At 46.2% G+C, this 20,749-nt stretch overlaps 1 protein-coding gene across 2 annotated transcripts in view; it reads right to left on the bottom strand.

The window, feature by feature from the left end:
* LOC147110156 (rho GTPase-activating protein 33-like) overlaps window positions 1-20,749 on the bottom strand; it is a 76,197-nt gene that overhangs the window by 54,087 nt on the left and 1,361 nt on the right. For both annotated transcript variants that reach the window (XM_086004088.1, XM_086004089.1), the window contains exon 2: window positions 20,488-20,570. In XM_086004088.1, coding sequence (XP_085860214.1) covers window positions 20,488-20,570 — 83 coding nt within the window. The remainder of the gene's footprint in view (window positions 1-20,487; window positions 20,571-20,749) is intronic.

Here is a 20,749-nt window from a genome sequence, read left to right as displayed (position 1 = left end):
CATTAATAATCACTATCCAAAAAAGAGCCACCAAATTTTGGAATCACCTACAAATGAGCAACCCCCAATGCTATCACTACGACGCCCTGAAATGCCAAGAGCTGACCATAAAGAAGAATACCCTCAGTCAACTAGTCCTGGGACTCAGTGAAGTAACTACTAACAATACTAACAATAACCAGCCCCAGGACAGTGACAGGGTAACACAAAGAATTCGACCCAACACAATCGTCGCTAAGCAAAAGGAAAAATATCTGACATATTGGGCAGAAACAACAAAAACCCAAAGCAAACTCAATTGCTACTTGGCCCTAAACAGACAATACAACATAGCTGATTACCTGACCATGGTAAAGGATAACAAACTGAGAAGAACCTTGACAAGGTACAGACTTAGCGAACATAGCCTAGCGATCGAAAAAGGTAGACACAGGCAGACCAGGCTGCCAAGAGAGGACAGGATATGCTCTCACTGCAGTCAGGGAGTGGTGGAGACAGAGATGCACTTCCTCACAGCCTGTGGAAAATATCAGGGCATCAGAGAGAATTTCTACCAAAAATTCTCACAAATATGCCCTGATTTCAGAAATCTGAATGACAACCAAAAACTCCCATTCCTACTGGGAGAGGAGAGAAGCTGCATAACACTGGCGGCACACTATGTTACAGCTTGCCATGAACAGAGGGACAACCAGTAAACTAAGAAAAGAATATATATAAACAATGCAAATGTATATTTATACACTCAGGGATATACCTGTTTATACACTGTATGAATAGAACTGCGTTTATGTGCTAAACCATAAATGTATTTTGATGCTTTGGCAACATAAGATGTAACTTATCATGCCAATAAAGCGATTTGAATTGTGAATTGAGAGACAGAGGGAGAGAGAGAGAGAGAGACAGACAGAGGGAGAGAGAGAGGGACAGAGAGAGAGAGACAGAGAGAGGGAGAGAGAGGGAGGGAGAGGGAGAGAGAGACAGAGAGAGGGAGAGAGAGAGAGAGACAGAGAGAGAGAGAGAGAGAGAGACAGACAGAGTCAGCCTTGGGGAGAGAGAGGGGGGTGAATTCACACGCTGAAGATGTGTTGCTGAATTTTTAGTGTTTTTAGTGTCTAAAATGGGGAAAAAAGTTTCATTTCAAGTTCTAAAAGGTTTTAAAGTTAAATTTACTTTTAGTTAAGATAGTTTAGTTTAGTTTAGTTTAAGTTTAAGTTTAGACTAGTCTAGAGTAAGTAAGGAAGGAAAAGCCGACTGAAAAAAAAAAATCAGTGAAAAACAGCAGAAAGAAATAAAGCAAAGGGACAGAATAAGGAAAGTAATAAACTCGGGGAAAAACCGGGAGAACGAGACACCGAGCGGCGACCACAGTCCAGGGCCAGAGAGGCGGCTGGGATTCAGCCCGAGCGGCGACCACAGTCCAGGGCCAGAGAGGCGGCTGGGATTCAGCCCGAGCGGCGACCGCAGTCCAGGGCCAGAGAGGCGGCTGGGTTTCAGCCAGAGCGGCGACCGCAGTCCAGCACCCGAGAGGCGGCTAGGATTCAGAGGGAGACTGAATCCCGGCAACCGGCACAGCCGAGAGGACTCGGGCCGCAGCCCAGCAACCCAGCAACCGGCACAGCCGAGGGGACTCGGGCCGCAGCCCAGAAATCCAGCACCCAGCACAGCTGAGGGGACTCGGGCCGCAGCCCAACAATCCAGCACGGGAAAGGCCCGAGGAGCCAGGCCATCAGGCACAGAGACCTCTGAGGAGAAGGGGAGCAACCAGAAGGCTCGCAACCAAGACCGTGAGTACAGGGCCCAGGGAGGGAGGCCCAGGGAAAGGTCCGAGGAGCCAGGCCGAGACAGAGGCCCAGAGACCTCAGAGGGGGAGGGGAACAGCCCGAAGGCACCGGGAAACAGCGGCTCACAGACTCAGACCTGAGAAGGGTGAACCCAGGAGCCGAGGCCCAGGGACCACGGGGTCGGAGAGGGGGACCGGGAAAGGTCGCGAACAGGGAGAGGGAAACACCAAACCCGGGGCCCCAGAAAAGCTTATTCTAAGATCAACAATACTTTACCAAAAATGAGCGAATCAGAAGATCCACAACAGCCCCCGAGGGACACTGAGAGCAACCGCTTCCAGATTCCCCCCAACACCGCAAAAAAGGCTATAAAAGCGATCAAGCATGATCAGATGAGAGAAAAACCAGAAACTCTTTTTGCTGACTGGTACAACAATGGGACAAAAAGTAACCTCATTTTCTACTCAGATCAGCCAGCGGCTTGGATCACAGCAATAGAATCACACTATACCAGTGTTAAGCTAGAAAATACTGCAAATGGGTCCAAAATGATAATTAACACACCAGGAGACAGGGCAACCACGACTGTCAACGCGTACAATACCGGAACAATATTAGTGCAAGGCAACCTCGACAAATTTGCAACGGCCTTCAGGACACTGAAAGGATTAACTAAGAGGGGAAGGAACAGCCCCAGAGTGGCCCGCACTCCCCCCAACATTGACAACTTACCAGGAGGAAATCTGCCTGGTCAGGAGGTGAACGAGCCACACAGTTCAAACCAGACACTAACCCCGGGGAACCACAGCCACACGATACAACTGACAAACCCCAGCATAACTACCAGGGAGGAAGCCACACATAGTCCCCCTACCATTCCCAGCTCACCAAGAGAAGAGCAGCATAGCCAGGAAGTGAGTGAGCCTTCCAGGGCCGACCAGCTTAGCCAGGAAGTGAGTGAGCCTTCCAGGGCCGACCAGACACATACCCCGGGATCACACAGCCAGATACAACTAAAAGATAAATTTAATCAATTAGAGATAGAGATGGTTAAACTTAGAGAGGAGTTCCTCAAAATGAATCACGAACAAAAGCAGGAGAGGGAGAGACACAAGAGAGAGCTGAATCTACTTGAGAACCAGGTGAATCTACTTAAGAATCAGGTGAAAGAGCTGCAGGAAAAAGAAGAGAGCCATAGAAGAGAGATAACACCATTAGACCAGCAACCAGAGGCTAGAGATAAGACAAGACAGAGCCGGACGGAACGGCTGCACTCCCACACGGAACAAAAGCAACAGACACACAATACAAGGGGTGCCACACAGACCGACCAGCATACTGATTCTCAATCTTCCCCCACCACCGTGGAACCACAAACGAGCCGCTCACAAGAGATACGCACACACCAGACACCCCAGCCCAGCACACACACTATGAGTCCAGGCGAAAGCCACCAGACAGTAAACACAAACAAGGCTGACATCGTAATACTCATAGACTCAAATGGGAAATTTCTATGGGAGAAAAAGCTCTTCCCTAGAAGTAAAGTAGAAAAGATCTGGTGCCCAACAACAGACAGAGCCATGGGATGGCTGACCAAAGCCAGATTAGGCTCCCCCCAACACATAATAATACACACGGGCACAAATGACCTAAAGGCCCAACAGAAAGAGGTAGCAACATCGCTCAGAGCAATGATTAGGAAGGCAAGCAATACATTTCCAAACACTAGAATCACTGTTTCCACAATATTGCCGAGAACAGACTTCAACAACAACACAATTCATGAGATAAACGCCAGCATAGCAAGAGACTGCGAATCAAAACACAACGTGCACCTGGCCCAACACCCCACCCTCGATGAGGAATGTCTTTACGACCACGTCCACATCCAAAGGAAAAGACTATCGATCTTTGCTAAAGCCCTGAAGGACGTCGCTTTTAACCAGGTCCATACCCAGACTCCAAGAGGACCCCCCCCCGACCACCAGAGATCAGCGGGGTACATATCAGGACCACTACAAAGACCACCACTGCACCAACCGAGACCAGAGAGGATCCCCATGCAAAACATCAATATCAGACCTGCACCACTCCTGTCCCACAGGGGAACAGGACCGCTCCCAGCCAGACAGAGGGAGAGATGCACAGGACGTACGCAATACCTCAGACAGAAACAATCCATTAAGAGACAATAAGCAGATGTGCAGCAGCATCTACTTCCACCTTATGTGTTAAGTATGTGTATTGTATTGAACAATTAACACAAAGACTTAAACGTATAACTCAAACAGGTCTTTACTGGTTGGAGGTAGGGACTATACGTAGGTCTTTACTTCATGCCCACAGGCGGGAACTGAGGGGAGATCAGTACCCACAGTACTATTTATACCCCTATGGCCAGGAGTGGTACTGCGTATCACTACGCCCTACAAGTAGTGCAGTCCTGTCCATAGGTTCAAAGTAGCACACATATTACATACACAACATTCCTCCCTTCCTAGCTTTACAGTCATCTCCCCATTTAACATAACGTAATAACATATATACATATATAACTTCAGGTTTACATAACAGAATAACATAGATACATAGATAACTTCATGTCAAAACAGATCACAGATTCAGTCTCTGCGGAAAACAGTTCACAGATTCAATCTCTGTGGTGTAGTCGGTTCACGTTGCTGGAGTGGCTCATTCAATAGTCCTTCCATGGATTTAACAGTTTGAACTTCCGAACTGAATTGGCTACGTTCGGAGGGACCACGTGTGTGATCTGGTAGAGGTAATAATGGTTCAGATGGGTCATCTTCTGTTTCGACTTTTCCTTTTCTGCTTCTTGGAGACTCTCTGGGCTCCACTGTCAGCTGCCAGCTGCATGCGCAGTTCCTCCTTCTCTTCCTCCTTTTTCCGTAGTAGAGCCACCTTCTCCCGATGTTCCGTAGACTTTCGGTGCTCCTCCATGATTTCTGTATGGTGGGAGTCGAAGTTACAAGTTGGGCAGGACAGGACATAGTAATATTCGGTGTCGTCCTGATCTAGGCCAGCGAGAGGGTCTTCTATTTCCTCCATACCCAGCTGGGCGTTAGCCAGCTTTTGTTCCAAGTCCAGACATCTTTCCTGAAGAGACTTCTTCATGCGTACCTCTTCATCCAGCTTTTTCTGGGCTTTCAGCAAGTCGTTTACTAATGACCACATTTGAGATTTTACTACTTCAACTTCTTTTGGAGATTGATTGATCGGACTATTCAATCCCTCTACCGGAGCAGCTGTTTCAGCGGTCTGTTGTTCTACGTTGACGTGAGTCAGCGTATTTTTGGCATCCAAGGGCTGCTCTGTTGCAGTCATCTCAGTCTGTGTTGCCACCTCAGCTCTTCCAATAACCTTTGAGAGCTCCGAACCCCTTTCGTTTGAATATTGAAGTTCGTGTTCAAGTTTTTCCCATTTCAGAGTCCTGTCCTTCAGCATATGCAGGAGTTGGCTGACCGTTAACTCCTCTGACATCAGACGTTTTGTGTGCTCCTGCTCCATTTTCTCCATCAGCTGCTTCTGTTGTCTTTCCAGATTCTCCAACTCTATATCAAAGAACTCTTTCGTTGCATTCAACTCTTGCTCAAAACGGCGAAGCATTTGTTCTAATTGCTGTTGTAGTTTGAAATGGAGTTGAGTTCGAGCCCGGTGTCCCTCAGAAATGGGCACATCAGTAGACTTGCCAGACTCAGAATCCACAGTTAAACTATGTTGTTGTTGCTCAGTGGAATTCTGTGCTGAAACTTTGTCTTTTGCACCTGAGTTGGGCTTACCATCATCCGTTCCAGAGTCTGGGCCGACTATCTTCACCGAGTTCTCACTCGTTATTGTTTGTAGGAAATGCCAGTCCATATTCATTTTCCTAATCCACTCCCGTCCTAGTAGTGGAGAACCTCCTTCAGATATCACATATAAGTCCATTATTTGACTGTCTTCGCCCTTGTGGACCACTGCAACCTCTATTTTCCCGATGGGGTACACTCTTTGCCCCGTGTATGTTTTCAATATAATCCCCGTATCCTGTAGGGGAATATGTTGGAATAACTTTCCGTAATCTTTCTTATTTATGACCGTCAATGCCGATCCAGTGTCCAATTCCAGTTTTACTTGGACTCCTTCTATCTGAAGAGTGACCCAAATTGTCTGGAGGTCTGCACCCTTACCAGCGTTGAGTACTCTTAAGCTAGCCAGTTCATTACAGCTTAAGCTAGCCAGTTCATTACTGCTAGCGTCTGAATCGGACTCCTGTTCGGTCACCTTGTGTACCTTTGCGTATTTTCCTTGCGGTGACTTCTTGTTGCTGGTCTTCTTCCCTGACCTGCATACTCTAGCTATATGTCCAAGCCTACCACAAGTTCTACATTCTTGGTTTTTAAACCAACACTGGTTCTGATCATGCGTTGTCTTTCCACAACGATAACATTTGCCAGAAGTCACACCCAATTTGTGTGCACTGAGCTCCGGTGACCGTAGCTGCATTACTGCCGTGCCTCTCGCTGCGGCTTCGTGTGCTGCTGCCATAGTGACCGCCTTCTCAAGCGTCAGCTCATTCTCCTCGAGCAGTCGCTTTTGTGTATCCTGTTTAAATAAACCACACACAAATTTGTCTCGTAGTGCATCTGTCAGTCCCGTTCCAAACTGGCAATATTTCGCTAATTTACGCAATTCCAGCAAATATTCAGCATTGCTTTCATGCTGTAGCTGCCTTCTGTCATAAAATTTAAATCGTTCCGCTAGCATCAGCGGCGTGGGGTTTAGATGATCTTTCAGGACAGTAACAATCTCATCGAACGTCTTATCCGCCGGTTCATCTGGTGATAACAGGTGTTTCAATTGCCCGTATGTCTTCGCACCCATTAAATTTAATAATGTTAGAGCTTTATCTTGGTCACGAATTTTATTGGCCTTACAATAATTTTTTACTCTTTCAACATATATGGCCCAATCTTCGAGGTCACTATCAAAGGTGCTAATATTCCCGTGTTTAGGCATTGTAGATTTGCAATTTCTCAGATTTTATTTTGTTTACTTGTTATCAAAGATGGCGGCTTCCCGCTCTTGCCGTCGTCCTCCGCCCACAAAATGGCGGTTTTCCCGCGCTTGGCGGTCTTCACCCGTCCCCCGATGCCGTCTCCCTTCAGCCCCCGAGTGCGGCCCTTATCTTCGCCGCGATCGATAGCCCGCGCTGTGCACCGCGGCTCTCGCACCTTGAGCTTCTGCAGCCGCCGCGCCTTTCAGTCCGAGTGCGGCCCTTATCTTTGGTCCCGATCGCTGGCCCGCGCTGCGCCTCGCACTTGAAGCGGCTCCCGGCCTCTGGCTCACCCGCTTGCGCGGCTCTTGCTCGCTCCCTCCCGGGCTCTGGCTTACCCGCTCGCGCGTTTCACCGCGGCTCTTATCAGGGATTGCGATCGCCCTTATCTTCTCCAACTTCCCCAGCCCTGTCTTTGCAGCCAACGCTGCACGGCTTACCCCACCACCTAGGTTGAACAAGGAAACTGCAGAAAGACTTCTGTCAGTCGCTGGAAGCTGTCAGGATGGCTGCTGCACTCCAGTGCTCAGTCGCTGATGGAGGCTTCAGAGTCCTAAAGCCTGTCGCTTCTAGTGGGGTGGTGATGTTTGAAACCTCTCTTCAACTGCCGCAGGGTAAGAACCTGACTCGTCGCCAGTGTTAAGTATGTGTATTGTATTGAACAATTAACACAAAGACTTAAACGTATAACTCAAACAGGTCTTTACTGGTTGGAGGTAGGGGCTATACGTAGGTCTTTACTTCATGCCCACAGGCGGGAACTGAGGGGAGATCAGTACCCACAGTACTATTTATACCCCTATGGCCAGGAGTGGTACTGCGTATCACTACGCCCTAAAAGTAGTGCAGTCCTGTCCATAGGTTCAAAGTAGCACACATATTACATACACAACATTATGGATCAAGGACTAATTAATAGAAAGAACTGTAACCAAATAGTATTAACTTTTATAGACAACTGAAGTGATCTTTTTTTCCCACACTTAGACACGACAAACACGTACCACTCTTTAACCTATCATAGTAAAAGATCAAACTTAACATGAAATCCTTATATATTTCGACCTGGAATATCCAAGGTCTACGCTCTTTGACGCTACACATGAAGAGTAGGACCCCAGAGTTCATAGATGAAACTAAAGATCTAGATATTATCATTTTACAGGAAACTTGGTATAAAGGAAAAGGACACACTGGCTGTCCCCAAGGGTACACTGAGCTGGTGGTCCCCTCCAATAAATTACCAAGTGTAACCCAAGGCAGAGACTCCGGAGGCATACTGATCTGGTTTAAAACAGAATTTAAGAATTACATCAAATTTATAAAAAAGGGCAAAAACCACATGTGGCTCAAACTTGAGAGGGAGATTACCTCAAACACCCAAGATGTTTACATTTGCGCACTTTATATCCCTCCAATTGATTCCCCGTACTTTAAAGAGGACACCTTCTCCAACATGGAGGGGGAAATTATCCAATACCAGGCCCAGGGGAACGTGTTGATCTGTGGGGACCTCAACTCAAGAACGGGCGAAGAACCAGACTTCACCAATAATCAGGGAAACAATTACGTATTCGGGAATAACCACTTTGACATCCCTTCCCTTCCATACAGGCATAACTGCGACAAGCAGTCAAATACCAACGGAAAACAGCTACTACAGCTCTGTCGAAACCTGGGTCTGTACATTGTCAATGGTAGGTTCATAGGAGACCTCCTAGGAAGATCGACCTATTGCTCACCTCTTGGCTGCAGCACAGTAGACTATATGATTACAGATTTAGACCCATCCTCTTTCAGAGCATTCACAGTCAAATCACAAACAACACTGTCAGATCACAGTCAAATTACTATGTATCTCAAAAAGACACAAACAAACAACATAGAAACACAACCCAGTAAACTGTACAACACCAAAAAATTGTACAGATGGGCCAAAAACGACACGGAAAAATACCAGAAAACAATTAGCAATGCATCAACTCAAGCTCTCTTAGACACCTTTCTGGATAACATATACACTCACAATAAAGAAGGCGTAAACCGGGCAGTTATTAACCTAAACAATATTTTTGATAATTTGGCAACAAGTGCAAACTTGAAAGCTCGCAAGAACAAACCCAAAACAAAAAACTATGAAAAATGGTTTGGCCCAGATTGCCATAACATGAGGAAAAAACTTAGAAAAATATCAAACCAAAAACACAGACATCCAGAAAACGAGGAATTACGCCTTACTTATTGTCAGACACTAACACAATACAGAAACACACTCAGAACCAAAAAAGAGCAATATATTAAGAACACACTCAGCTCCATGGAGGAATCCATTGATTCCAGTTGTTTCTGGGACAACTTGAATACACTACACAAAAAACAACACGACGATTTGGCCATTCAAAATGGGGACACATGGGTAAACCACTTTGAAAAATTATACCAGAAAAACACACTAAGACCAGAGCAACACCAAATATGCAAAAAACTGGAAAAGCTAGAAATGGCCATAAAAGATAACCAAAACCCGCTAGACTCCATAATAACAGAAAAAGAACTTCTTGAAAAACTCAAGGACCTGCGACCAGGAAAAGCCTGCGGGACAGACGGCATACTAAACGAGATGATTAAACACACAGACGACAAAATGAAACTGGCTATCCTAAAACTCTTCAACTTGGTTCTGAGTGTCGGTTATTTCCCTGATATCTGGAACAAAGGACTCATAACGCCCATATACAAAAGTGGGGACAAAATCGACCCAAACAACTATCGAGGCATCTGTGTAAACAGTAACCTGGGGAAGGTATTCACGTGCTAGTAAGTATAGGAATAGGAAGATAGAACAGATGAATGCGTGGCTAAAGGGATGGTGCAGGGGGGAGGGCTTTAGTTTCCTGGATCACTGGGTCTGCTTCTGGGAAAGGTGGGACTTGTACAAGTCGGACGGTTTACACCTGAACCAGAGGGGAACCAATATCCTTGCGGGGAGGTTTGCTAGCACTGCTGGGGAGGGTTTAAACTAACTTGGCAGGGGGTTGGGGTACAGAGTGGAGCTATAGTAGGGGGTGATTTATGGCCAAATACAGAGGGAAAAACAAGTCAGCTGGGAAGGCAGAGCAAATATGTGAAGGCAAAAGAGAATATGGCAGGGCTGGAAGGCATTTATTTTAATGCAAGGAGTCTTGCAAATAAGGTGGATGAACTGAAGTTGTTGTTGAACACATGGGAGTACGATATTGTTGCTATCACGGAGACATGGTTGAGGGAGGGTCAGGACTGGCAGCTCAATATTCCGGGGTATAGAATCTTCAGGCGAGACAGAGGGGGGGTAATAGGGGAGGGGGTGTTGCAATATTAATTAAGGAGTCAATTACTGCTGTAAGGAGGGATGATATATTAGCGGGTTCCTCTAATGAGGCCATATGGGTAGAACTTAAAAACAAAAAGGGGGCAAGCACTTTGCTGGGAGTGTACTATAGGCCCCCAAACAGTCAGGGGGAGATAGAGGAACAGATATGTAGGCAAATCTCAGAAAAGTGCGAAAATAATAGGGTAATAATAGTGGGGGATTTCAACTTCCCCAATATAAATTGGGACAGTCAGAGTGTGAAAGGCTTAGAGGGTGCAGAATTCTTAAAGTGCATCCAGGAGAGCTTTTTGAGCCAACATGTAGAAAGTCCTACAAGAGAGGGGGCGGTACTGGACCTAATTCTGGGGAATGTAGCCGGGCAAGTGGTGGAAGTGTCAGTAGGGGAGCATTTTGGCGACAGTGACCATAATTCGGTGAGATTTAAGGTGGTCATGGAAAAAGACAAAGACGGCCCGGAAATAAGGGTTCTAAATTGGGGGAAGGCCGATTTTAATATGATAAGGCAGGATCTGGCCAAAGTGGACTGGGAGCAGCTGCTTTTCGGAAAATCCACATCAAAACAATGGGAGACTTTCAGAAGGGAAATTGAGAGAGTACAACGCCAACATGTTCCTGTAAAGGTCAAGGGTGGGACCAACAAGCAAAGGGAACCTTGGATGACAAGGAATATACAAAAATGCATTAGAAATAAAAGGGGGGCTTTTGGCAGTTACAAAAGACTAAAGACAGAGGAAGCCCTAGAGGAGTATAAAAAGTGCAGGGGCATACTTAAAAAAGAAATTAGGAGGGCGAGGAGGGGCCATGAAATAACACTGGCGAGCAAAATAAAGGAAAATCCTAAGATGTTTTATAAGTATATTAAGGGCAAGAGGATAACCAGGGAAAGGGTAGGGCCCATTAGGGACCAAAGTGGCAATCTGTGTGTAGAGCCAGAGGATGTAGGCGGGGTTTTAAATGAATTTTTTGCATCTGTGTTCACTATGGAGAAAGACGATGCAGACATAGAAATCGGGCAAGGGGACTGTGACATACTTGAACATATTAGCATCGAGAGGGAGGAGGTGCTAGCGGTTTTAGCAGGCCAAAAAGTGGATAAATCCCCAGGCCCGGACGAGATGTATCCCAGGCTGCTGTGGGAGGCAAAGGAGGAGATTGCAGGGGCTCTGACACTAATTTTCAGAACCTCTCTGGCCACAGGGGATGTACCAGAGGACTGGAGAACAGCTAACGTAGTACCATTATTCAAGAAGGGTAGCAGGGATAAACCAGGGAATTACAGGCCAGTGAGTCTAACATCTGTGGTGGGGAAATTATTGGAAAAAATTCTGAGGGACAAAATTAATCTCCACTTGGAGAGGCAAGGATTAATCGGGGATAGTCAGCATGGCTTTGTCAAGGGTAAATCATGTCTGACAAATCTGATCGAATTTTTCGAGGGGGTGACTAGTGGGGTGGATGAGGGAAATGCTGTGGATGTGGTTTACATGGACTTCAGTAAAGCTTTTGACAAAGTCCCGCATAGGAGACTGGTTAAGAAGGTAAGAGCCCATGGGATCCAGGGTGCCTTGGCGCGTTGGATCCTAAACTGGCTGAGTGGCAGGAGGCAGAGGGTGATGGTTGAAGGTTGCTTTTGTGACTGGAAGCCTGTGTCCAGTGGGGTACCTCAGGGATCGGTGCTGGGTCCCTTGTTGTTCGTGATCTACATAAATGATTTGGATGAGAATGTAAAAGGTAGCGGGCAAATCATTTAAAACAGAGATGAGGAAGAATTTCTTCACTCAAAGAGTGGTGAGCCTGTGGAATTCCCTGCCACAGAGGGCTGTGAAGGCTAATTCAATAAATATTTTCAAGAGAGAATTGGATATATTTCTGAAGGCTAAGGGGATTAAGGGTTACGGAGAAAAGGCGGGGACGGGGTACTGAACTGGTAAGATCATCTATGATCTCAGACGAAGATCAGCCATGATCTCATTGAATGGCGGAGCAGGCTCGAAGGGCCGAATGGCCTACTCCTGTTCCTATCTCTATGTTTCTATGTTTCTATGTATGATCAGTAAGTTCGCAGATGACACGAAAATTGGTGGGGTGGTAAATTGCGAGGAGGAAAGCCTCCGGCTACAGGACGATATAAACGGGTTGGTCAGATGGGCGGAAAAGTGGCAAATGGAATTTAACCCTGAAAAGTGCGAGGTGATGCATTTTGGACAGACAAATAAGGCAAGGGAATACACAATGAGTGGTAGGGCCCTAGGAAGTACAGAGGGTCAGAGGGACCTTGGTGTACATGTACATAGATCCCTGAAGGCAGCGGAGCAGGTAGATAAGGTGGTTAAAAAGGCATATGGGATACTTGCCTTCATTGGCCGAGGCATAGAATATAAGAGCAGGGAGGTTATGATTGTTGTGTATGTAACCTGTTCCACCTTAAGAGAGCTTAAGCCTGTTCCACCTTAAGAGATGTACTACTTTCTCAGGCTGCTGTAGACGTAATACCGGGGGTGAACACACCGGTATATAAGCACTGTGCAGTAATCTTGTATTCAGTATAGTCCCTACCTCCAACCAGTAAAGACCTGTTTTTATTGTTACTCATTAGTCTGTGTCTTAATTAACTAAATAATTCACAGACTTAACACTGGCGACGAGTCAGGTTCTTACCCTGCGGCAGTTATTCCACGGCGGTTGAAGAGAGGTTTCAAACCACACCACCCCACTGGAAGCGACAGGCATTAGGACCCTGAAGCCTCCATCAGCTTGTGAACCGGAGTAGAAGACAGGGCTGGGGAAGACACAGGTACAGGGCGATAGCGATCGGCAGATAAGGGCCGGGCCGCTTTGAAGTGAGGGGCGCAGCCGGGCCATCGATCGCAACCACCGATAAGGGCCGCACTCGGGCTGAAAGGGCAGCGGCTGCAGAAATTGAAGGCGCGAGAGCCGTGGTGCACAGCGCGGGCCATCGATCGTGATCGAGAGATAAGGGCTTTGGAGTGCAAGGCGCAGCCGGGCCATCGATCGCAAGCACTGATAAGGGCCGGGCCGCTTTCAAGTGCGAGGCGCAGCCGGGCCATCGATCGCATCCGCTGATAAGGGCCGCACTCGGGCGATCGCGGCGAAGATAAGGGCCGCACTCGGGGGCTGAAGGGAGACGGCGTCGGGGGACGGGTGAAGACCGCCAAGCGCGGGAAAACCGCCATTTTGTGGGCGGAGGACGACGGCAAGAGCGGGAAGCCGCCATCTTTGATAACAAGTAAAGAAAATAAAATCTGAGAAATTGCAAATCTACAATGCCTAAACACGGGAATATTAGCACCTTTGATAGTGACCTCGAAGATTGGGCCATATATGTTGAAAGAGTAAAAAATTATTGTAAGGCCAATAAAATTCATGACCAAGATAAAGCTCCAACATTATTAAATTTAATGGGTGCGAAGACATACGGGCAATTGAAACACCTGTTATCACCAGATGAACCGGCGGATAAGACGTTCGATGAGATTGTTACTGTCCTGAAAGATCATCTAAAACCACGCCGCTGATGCTAGCGGAACGATTTAAATTTTACGACAGAAGGCAGCTACAGCATGAAAGCAATGCTGAATATTTGCTGGAATTGCGTAAATTAGCGAAATATTGCCAGTTTGGAACGGGACTGACAGATGCACTACGAGACAAATTTGTGTGTGGTTTATTTAAACAGGATACACAAAAGCGACTGCTCGAGGAGAATGAGCTGACGCTTGAGAAGGCGGTCACTATGGCAGCAGCACACGAAGCCGCAGCGAGAGGCACGGCAGTAATGCAGCTACGGTCACCGGAGCTCAGTGCACACAAATTGGGTGTGAGTTCTGGCAAATGTTATCGTTGTGGAAAGACAACGCATGATCAGAACCAGTGTTGGTTTAAAAACCAAGAATGCAGAACATGTGGTAGGCTTGGACATATAGCTAGAGTATGCAGGTCAGGGAAGAAGACCAGCAACAAGAAGTCACCACAAGGGAAATACGCAAAGGTACACAAGGTGGCCGAACAGGAGTCCGATTCAGACGCTAGCAGTAATGAACTGGCTGGCTTAAGCAGTATTGAACTGGCTAGCTTAAGGGTACTCAACGTTGGTGAGGGTGCAGACCTCCAGACAATTTGGGTTACTCTTCAGATAGAAGGAGTCCAAGTAAAAATGGAATTGGACACTGGATCGGCATTGTCGGTCATGAATAAGAAAGATTACAGAAGATTATTCCAACATATTCCCCTACAGGATACGGAGATTATATTGACAACCTACACGGGGCAGAGAGTGTACCCCATCGGGACAATAAAGGTTGCAGTGGCCAACAAGGGCGAAGGAAGTCAAATAATGGACTTATATGTGCTACCGGAGGGAGGTCCACCACTACTAGGCCGGGAGTGGTTTAGAAACATAAATATGGACTGGCATTCGCTAAAAGCCATAAAGAGTGAGAACTCGGTGCAGATAATCAGCCCAGACTCTAAAACTGATGATGGTAAGACCAACCCATGTGCAAAAGACAAAGTTTCAGCACAGAATTCCACTGAGCAACAACAACATAGTTTAACAGAGAATTCTGAGTCTGTCAAGTCTACTGATATGCACATTTTTGAGGGACACTGGGCTCGAACTCAACTCCATTTCAAACTACAACAGCAATTAGAACAAATGATTCGCCGTTTTGAGCAAGAGATGAATGAAATAAAAAAGTTCTTTGTTACAGAGTGGGAGAATCTGGAAAGTCAACAGAAGCAACTGATGGAGAAAATGGAGCAGGAGCACACCAACCATCTGCGCGAGGAGGCCGAACGAATCAAAGCTGATTCAGGTTCTGAACGTGCGTGCCATAATCTGGTGTCAGAAGAGTTAACGGTCAGCCAACTCCTTCATATGCTGAGGGACAAGACTCTGAAATGGGAAAAACTTGAACACGAGCTGCGATCTTCAAAGGAAAAGGGTTCGGAGCTCTCAAAAGTCATTGAGATGGCTGATGTGACGACACAGACTGAAACGACTGCAACAGAGCAGCCATTGGATGCCAAAAGTACGCTGACTCACGTCAATGTAGAACAACAGACCGCTGAAACAGCTGCTCCGGTAGAGGGATTGCATAGTCCGATCAATCAATCTCCAAAGGAAGTTGAAGTATTAAAATCACAAATGAGGTCACTAGTAAACGACTTGCTGAAAGCCCAGAAAAAGCTGGATGCAGAGGTACACATGAAGAAGTCTCTTCAGGAAAGATGTCTGGATTTGGAACAAGAGCTGGCTAACGTCCAGCTGGGTATGGAGGAAATAGACGACCCTCTCACTGGTCTAGCTCAGGACGACACCGAATATTACCATGACCTGGTGGACGACACCGAATATTACGATGTCCTGTCCTGCCCAGCTTGTAACTTCGACTCCCAAAGTGTAGAAATCATGGAGGAGCACCAAAAGTCTACGGAACATCGGGAGAAGCTGGCTCTACGACGGAAACAGGAGGAAGAGAAGGAGGAACTGCGCATGCAGCTGGCAGCTGTGGCAGCTGACAATGGAGCCCAGAGAGTCTCCAAGAAGCAGAAAAGGAAAAGTAAAAACAGAAGATGACCCATCTGAACCATTATCACCTCTACCAGATCACACACGTGGTCCCTCCGAACGGAGCCAAATCAGTTCGGAAGTTCAAGCTGTTAAATCCATGAAAGGACTATTGAATGAGTAACGTGAACCGACTACACCACAGAGATTGAATATGTGAACTGTTTTCCGCAGAGACTGAATCTGTGATATGTTACGTTAAACATGAAGTTATATATGTATATATGTTATTACGTTATGTTAAATGGGGGGATGACTATAAAGCTAAGAAGGGAGGAGTGTTGTGTATGTAACCTGTTCCACCTTAAGAGAGCTTAAGCCTGTTCCACCTTAAGAGATGTACTACTTTCTCAGGCTGCTGTAGACGTAATACCGGGGGTGAACACACCGGTATATAAGCACTGTGCAGTAATCTTGTATTCAGTATAGTCCCTACCTCCAACCAGTAAAGACCTGTTTTTATTGTTACTCATTAGTCTGTGTCTTAATTATCTAAATAATTCACAGACTTAACAATGATGGAGCTGTACAAAACGCTGGTGAGGCCACAGCTGGAGTACTGTGTGCAGTTCTGGTCGCCTCACTATAGGAAGGATGTGATTGCTTTGGAGAGGGTGCAGAGAAGATTCACCAGGATGTTACCTGGGATGGAGCGCCTCAGCTATGAAGAGAGGCTGGACAGGCTGGGGTTGTTTTCCTTGGAGCAGAGAAGGCTGAGGGGGGACCTGATTGAGGTGTACAAAATGATGAGGGGCATAGATAGGGTAGATAAAGAGGAACTTTTCCCCTTAGTAGGGGGGTCAATAACAAGGGGGCAGAGATTCAGGGTAAGGGGCAGGAGATTTAGAGGGGATTTGAGGAGGAACTTTTTCACCCAGAGGGTGGTTGGAATGTGGAACTCAATGCCTGAAAGGGTGTTAGAGGCAGGAACCCTCACAACATTCAAGAAGCATTTGGATGAGCACTTGAAATGCCATTGCATACAAGGCTATGGACCAAATGCTGGAAAATGGGATTAGACTGGACAGGGATGGATGGGCGGCGCAGACACGATGGGCCGAAGGGCCTCTTTCTGTGCTGTAAAACTCTATGACTCTATGACTATGAGCATCATAAACAAAAGACTTATAAACTTCCTTGAGGAGCACAATGTCTTGAGTAAAAGCCAAATTGGATTCCTGCCAAACTATAGAACATCTGATCATATCTTCACCCTACAGACCCTAATTGACAAACACGTTCACCATAACAAAAGCAAAATCTACGCATGCTTTGTAGATTTCCAGAAGGCTTTCAACTCCATCTGGCATGACGGTTTATTCCTGAAACTTATCGAAAGCGGGGTAGGAGGGAAAACATATGATGTAATTAAATCAATGTATACAAACAACAAATGTGCAGTTAAAATTGGAGACAAACAAACAAAATACTTCCCACAGGGGCGGGGGGTGACGCAGGGCTCGCCAATCTCACCGACACTCTTTAATATTTACATAAATGGATTGGCAAAACTACTTGAACAATCTACAGCACCCGGCCTCACCCTATATGAATCCAAGGTTAAATTCCTCCTCTATGCAGACGACCTGGTTCTGCTGTCACCAACTAAGGAGGGTCTACAGCAGAACCTGGACCTGCTGGAGTCGTACTGCCAGACTTGGGCCCTGACAATAAATCCCCAAAAAACCAAAGTCCTTGTGTTCCAGCAAAGATCCAAACATCAGGGACCCAAAATAAATTTCACAGTAGGAACAACCAAAATTGAACAAACCACTAACTACACATACTTGGGCTTAAAAATCAGTTCTACGGGAAATTTCAAACTGGCTGTGAATGAACTGAAAGAGAAAGCAAGAAGGGCTTTCTATGCCATCAAAAAATCAATCCAAATAGAAATCCCAATTAGCATTTGGCTCAAAATTTTCAAATCAGTAATTGAACCAATTGCACTCTATGGCAGTGAGGTATGGGGACCGCTAACACAACAAGAATTTGCAAAATGGGACAAACACCCAATTGAGATCCTACATGCAGAATTCTGTAAAAGTATCCTCCGGACTCAAAGGAAAACAGTAAACAATGCATGCAGGGCGGAACTAGGCCAATATCCATTAATAATCACTATCCAAAAAAGAGCCACCAAATTTTGGAATCACCTACAAATGAGCAACCCCCAATGCTATCACTACGACGCCCTGAAATGCCAAGAGCTGACCATAAAGAAGAATACCCTCAGTCAACTAGTCCTGGGACTCAGTGAAGTAACTACTAACAATACTAACAATAACCAGCCCCAGGACAGTGACAGGGTAACACAAAGAATTCGACCCAACACAATCGTCGCTAAGCAAAAGGAAAAATATCTGACATATTGGGCAGAAACAACAAAAACCCAAAGCAAACTCAATTGCTACTTGGCCCTAAACAGACAATACAACATAGCTGATTACCTGACCATGGTAAAGGATAACAAACTGAGAAGAACCTTGACAAGGTACAGACTTAGCGAACATAGCCTCGCGATCGAAAAAGGCAGACACAGGCAGACCAGGCTGCCAAGAGAAGACAGGATATGCGCTCACTGCAGTCAGGGAGTAGTAGAGACAGAGATGCACTTCCTCACAGCCTGTGGAAAATATCAGGGCATCAGGGAGAATTTCTACCAAAAATTCTCACAAATATGCCCTGAATTCAGAAATCTGAATGACAACCAAAAACTCCCATTCCTACTGGGGGAGGAGAGAAGCTGTGTAACACTGGTGGCACACTATGTTACAGCTTGCCATGAACAGAGGGACAACCAGTAAACTAAGAAAAGAGTATATATAAACAAGGCGAATGTATATTTATACACTCAGGGATATACCTGTTTATACACTGTATGAATAGAACTGCGTTTATGTGTTCAACCATAAATGTATTTTGATGCTTTGGCAACATAAGATGTACCTTATCATGCCAATAAAGCGATTTGAATTTGACAGAGAGAGAGACAGAGAGAGAGAGAGAGAGAGAGACAGAGAGAGAGACAGAGAGAGAGACAGAGACAGAGACAGAGAGAGAGAGAGAGACAGAGAGAGAGAGACAGAGACAGAGACAGAGAGAGAGAGACACCAACACCAACAAATGCATGTAGAGCCGAACTAGGCAGATACCCACTGATAATAAACATCCAAAAACGAGCACTAAACTTTCTAAATCACCTCAAATCTAGTTCCCCAGACACCCTTCATTTTAAAGCCCTCCAGACCCAAGAGCTGAACCCAGAAATGAGTCCCCTGAGTCAGTTGTTACTGAAACTAAGTACTCCTACCCAGCCGGACCCTGACCAGTCCCAGACCAACACTACTCTCCAAACACCAATCCAAGTGAACCAAATCATTAAACAATGCAAAGAAACCTACCTGGAACATTGGAACAAAATAACCAAAAGCCAAAGCAGATTAGAATGTTACCAGGCCCTAAAAAGAGAATATAAACTGGCAGACTATCTCTCGACCATCAGAGACGCAAAATAGAGACAGACCCTCACCAGGTACAGACTAAGCGACCACCAACTGGCAATTGAAAAAGGAAGATACAAGAAATCCTGGCAGCCTAGAGAGAATAGAATATGTGATCAATGTCTGGCCGGCGAGGTTGAGACAGAGATGTACTTCCTCCTAAAATGCGAAAAATTCAACAAAACAAGAAACATATATTTTGACAAGCTCAGCCAAACAACCCCAGATTTCAAAGAATTGGATGACCTGTCAAAATTAAGATTAGCCCTGGGAGAAGGAGACAGACCATACCTTGGTGCCCAATATGTAACAACATGTCACAACCTGAGGAACAGTGAGGGACTAACGAGCACACCCATAGCACATATAAACATTAAGAATGTTTAAATCAATACCGAATGTACCCAATGACTGTTTAAAAATTAATACTGAATGTACCCAACGAGGGTCAACGACTGTTTAAAATTAATATTGTCTGTACCCAACGAAGGTCAAAATTGTTTGACACCTACAGAATGTTGGAAAACTGTACTTTTTGTTATGTAAGCTTTGGCAATATGGTTCCCTGTAAACTTTCATGCCAATAAAGCATTTGAATTGAAAATTGAATTGAATTGAGAGACAGAGACAGAGAGAGAGAGAGACAGAGAGAGAGAGAGAGACAGAGAGAGAGACAGAGAGAGAGAGAGAGAGAGAGAGAGAGAGGGGCAGAGAGAGAGAGACACAGAGAGAGAGAGAGACAGAGAGAGAGACAGAGAGAGAGAGGGAGAGGTAGAAAGAGACAGAGAGACAGAGAGAGAGAGAGAGACAGAGAGAGAGACAGAGAGAGAGAGACAGAGAGAGAGAGACAGAGAGAGAGACAGGGAGAGAGAGACAGAGAGAGAGAGAGAGAGACAGAGAGACAGAGACAGAGAGAGAGAGAGAGACAGAGAGAGAGAGACAGAGAGAGAGACAGGGAGAGAGACAGAGAGAGAGACAGACAGAGAGAGAGACAGAGAGAGAGAGAGAGAGAGAGAGAGACAGACAGAGAGAGACAGACAGAGAGAGAGAGAGACAGAGAGAGAGAGAGAGAGACAGAGAGAGGGAGAGAGAGAGACAGAGAGGGAGAGAGACAGAGAGGGAGAGATGGGTTCTTTGCCCCGCTGATGTCGGACCCCCCCAGTGCCGCAGATACTGACCTGTAGTTGGGGGGAGGCAGTTGTTGAATCACATTGTGGACCTTCAGCAATCTCTCTTCCTTGCTGTGTGAACACATCGCCTCCTGTAAAAACAGCAAGACTCCGGGTCAGACTGGGAACGCTGGAGATCCTCACACCCAGACACTGCCCCGCTCACACCCAGACCCTGCCCCGCTCACACCCAGACCCTGCCCCGCTCACACCCAGACACTGCCCCGCTCACACCCAGACCCTGCTCACACCCAGACACTGCCCCGCTGAC

Source organism: Somniosus microcephalus, chromosome 12, assembly GCF_052327205.1.
Source record: "Somniosus microcephalus isolate GS21.2 chromosome 12, FLI_Smic_1.0, whole genome shotgun sequence".
Lineage (NCBI taxonomy): Eukaryota > Metazoa > Chordata > Chondrichthyes > Squaliformes > Somniosidae > Somniosus > Somniosus microcephalus.
This window is presented reverse-complemented; position numbering and strand designations above follow the sequence as displayed.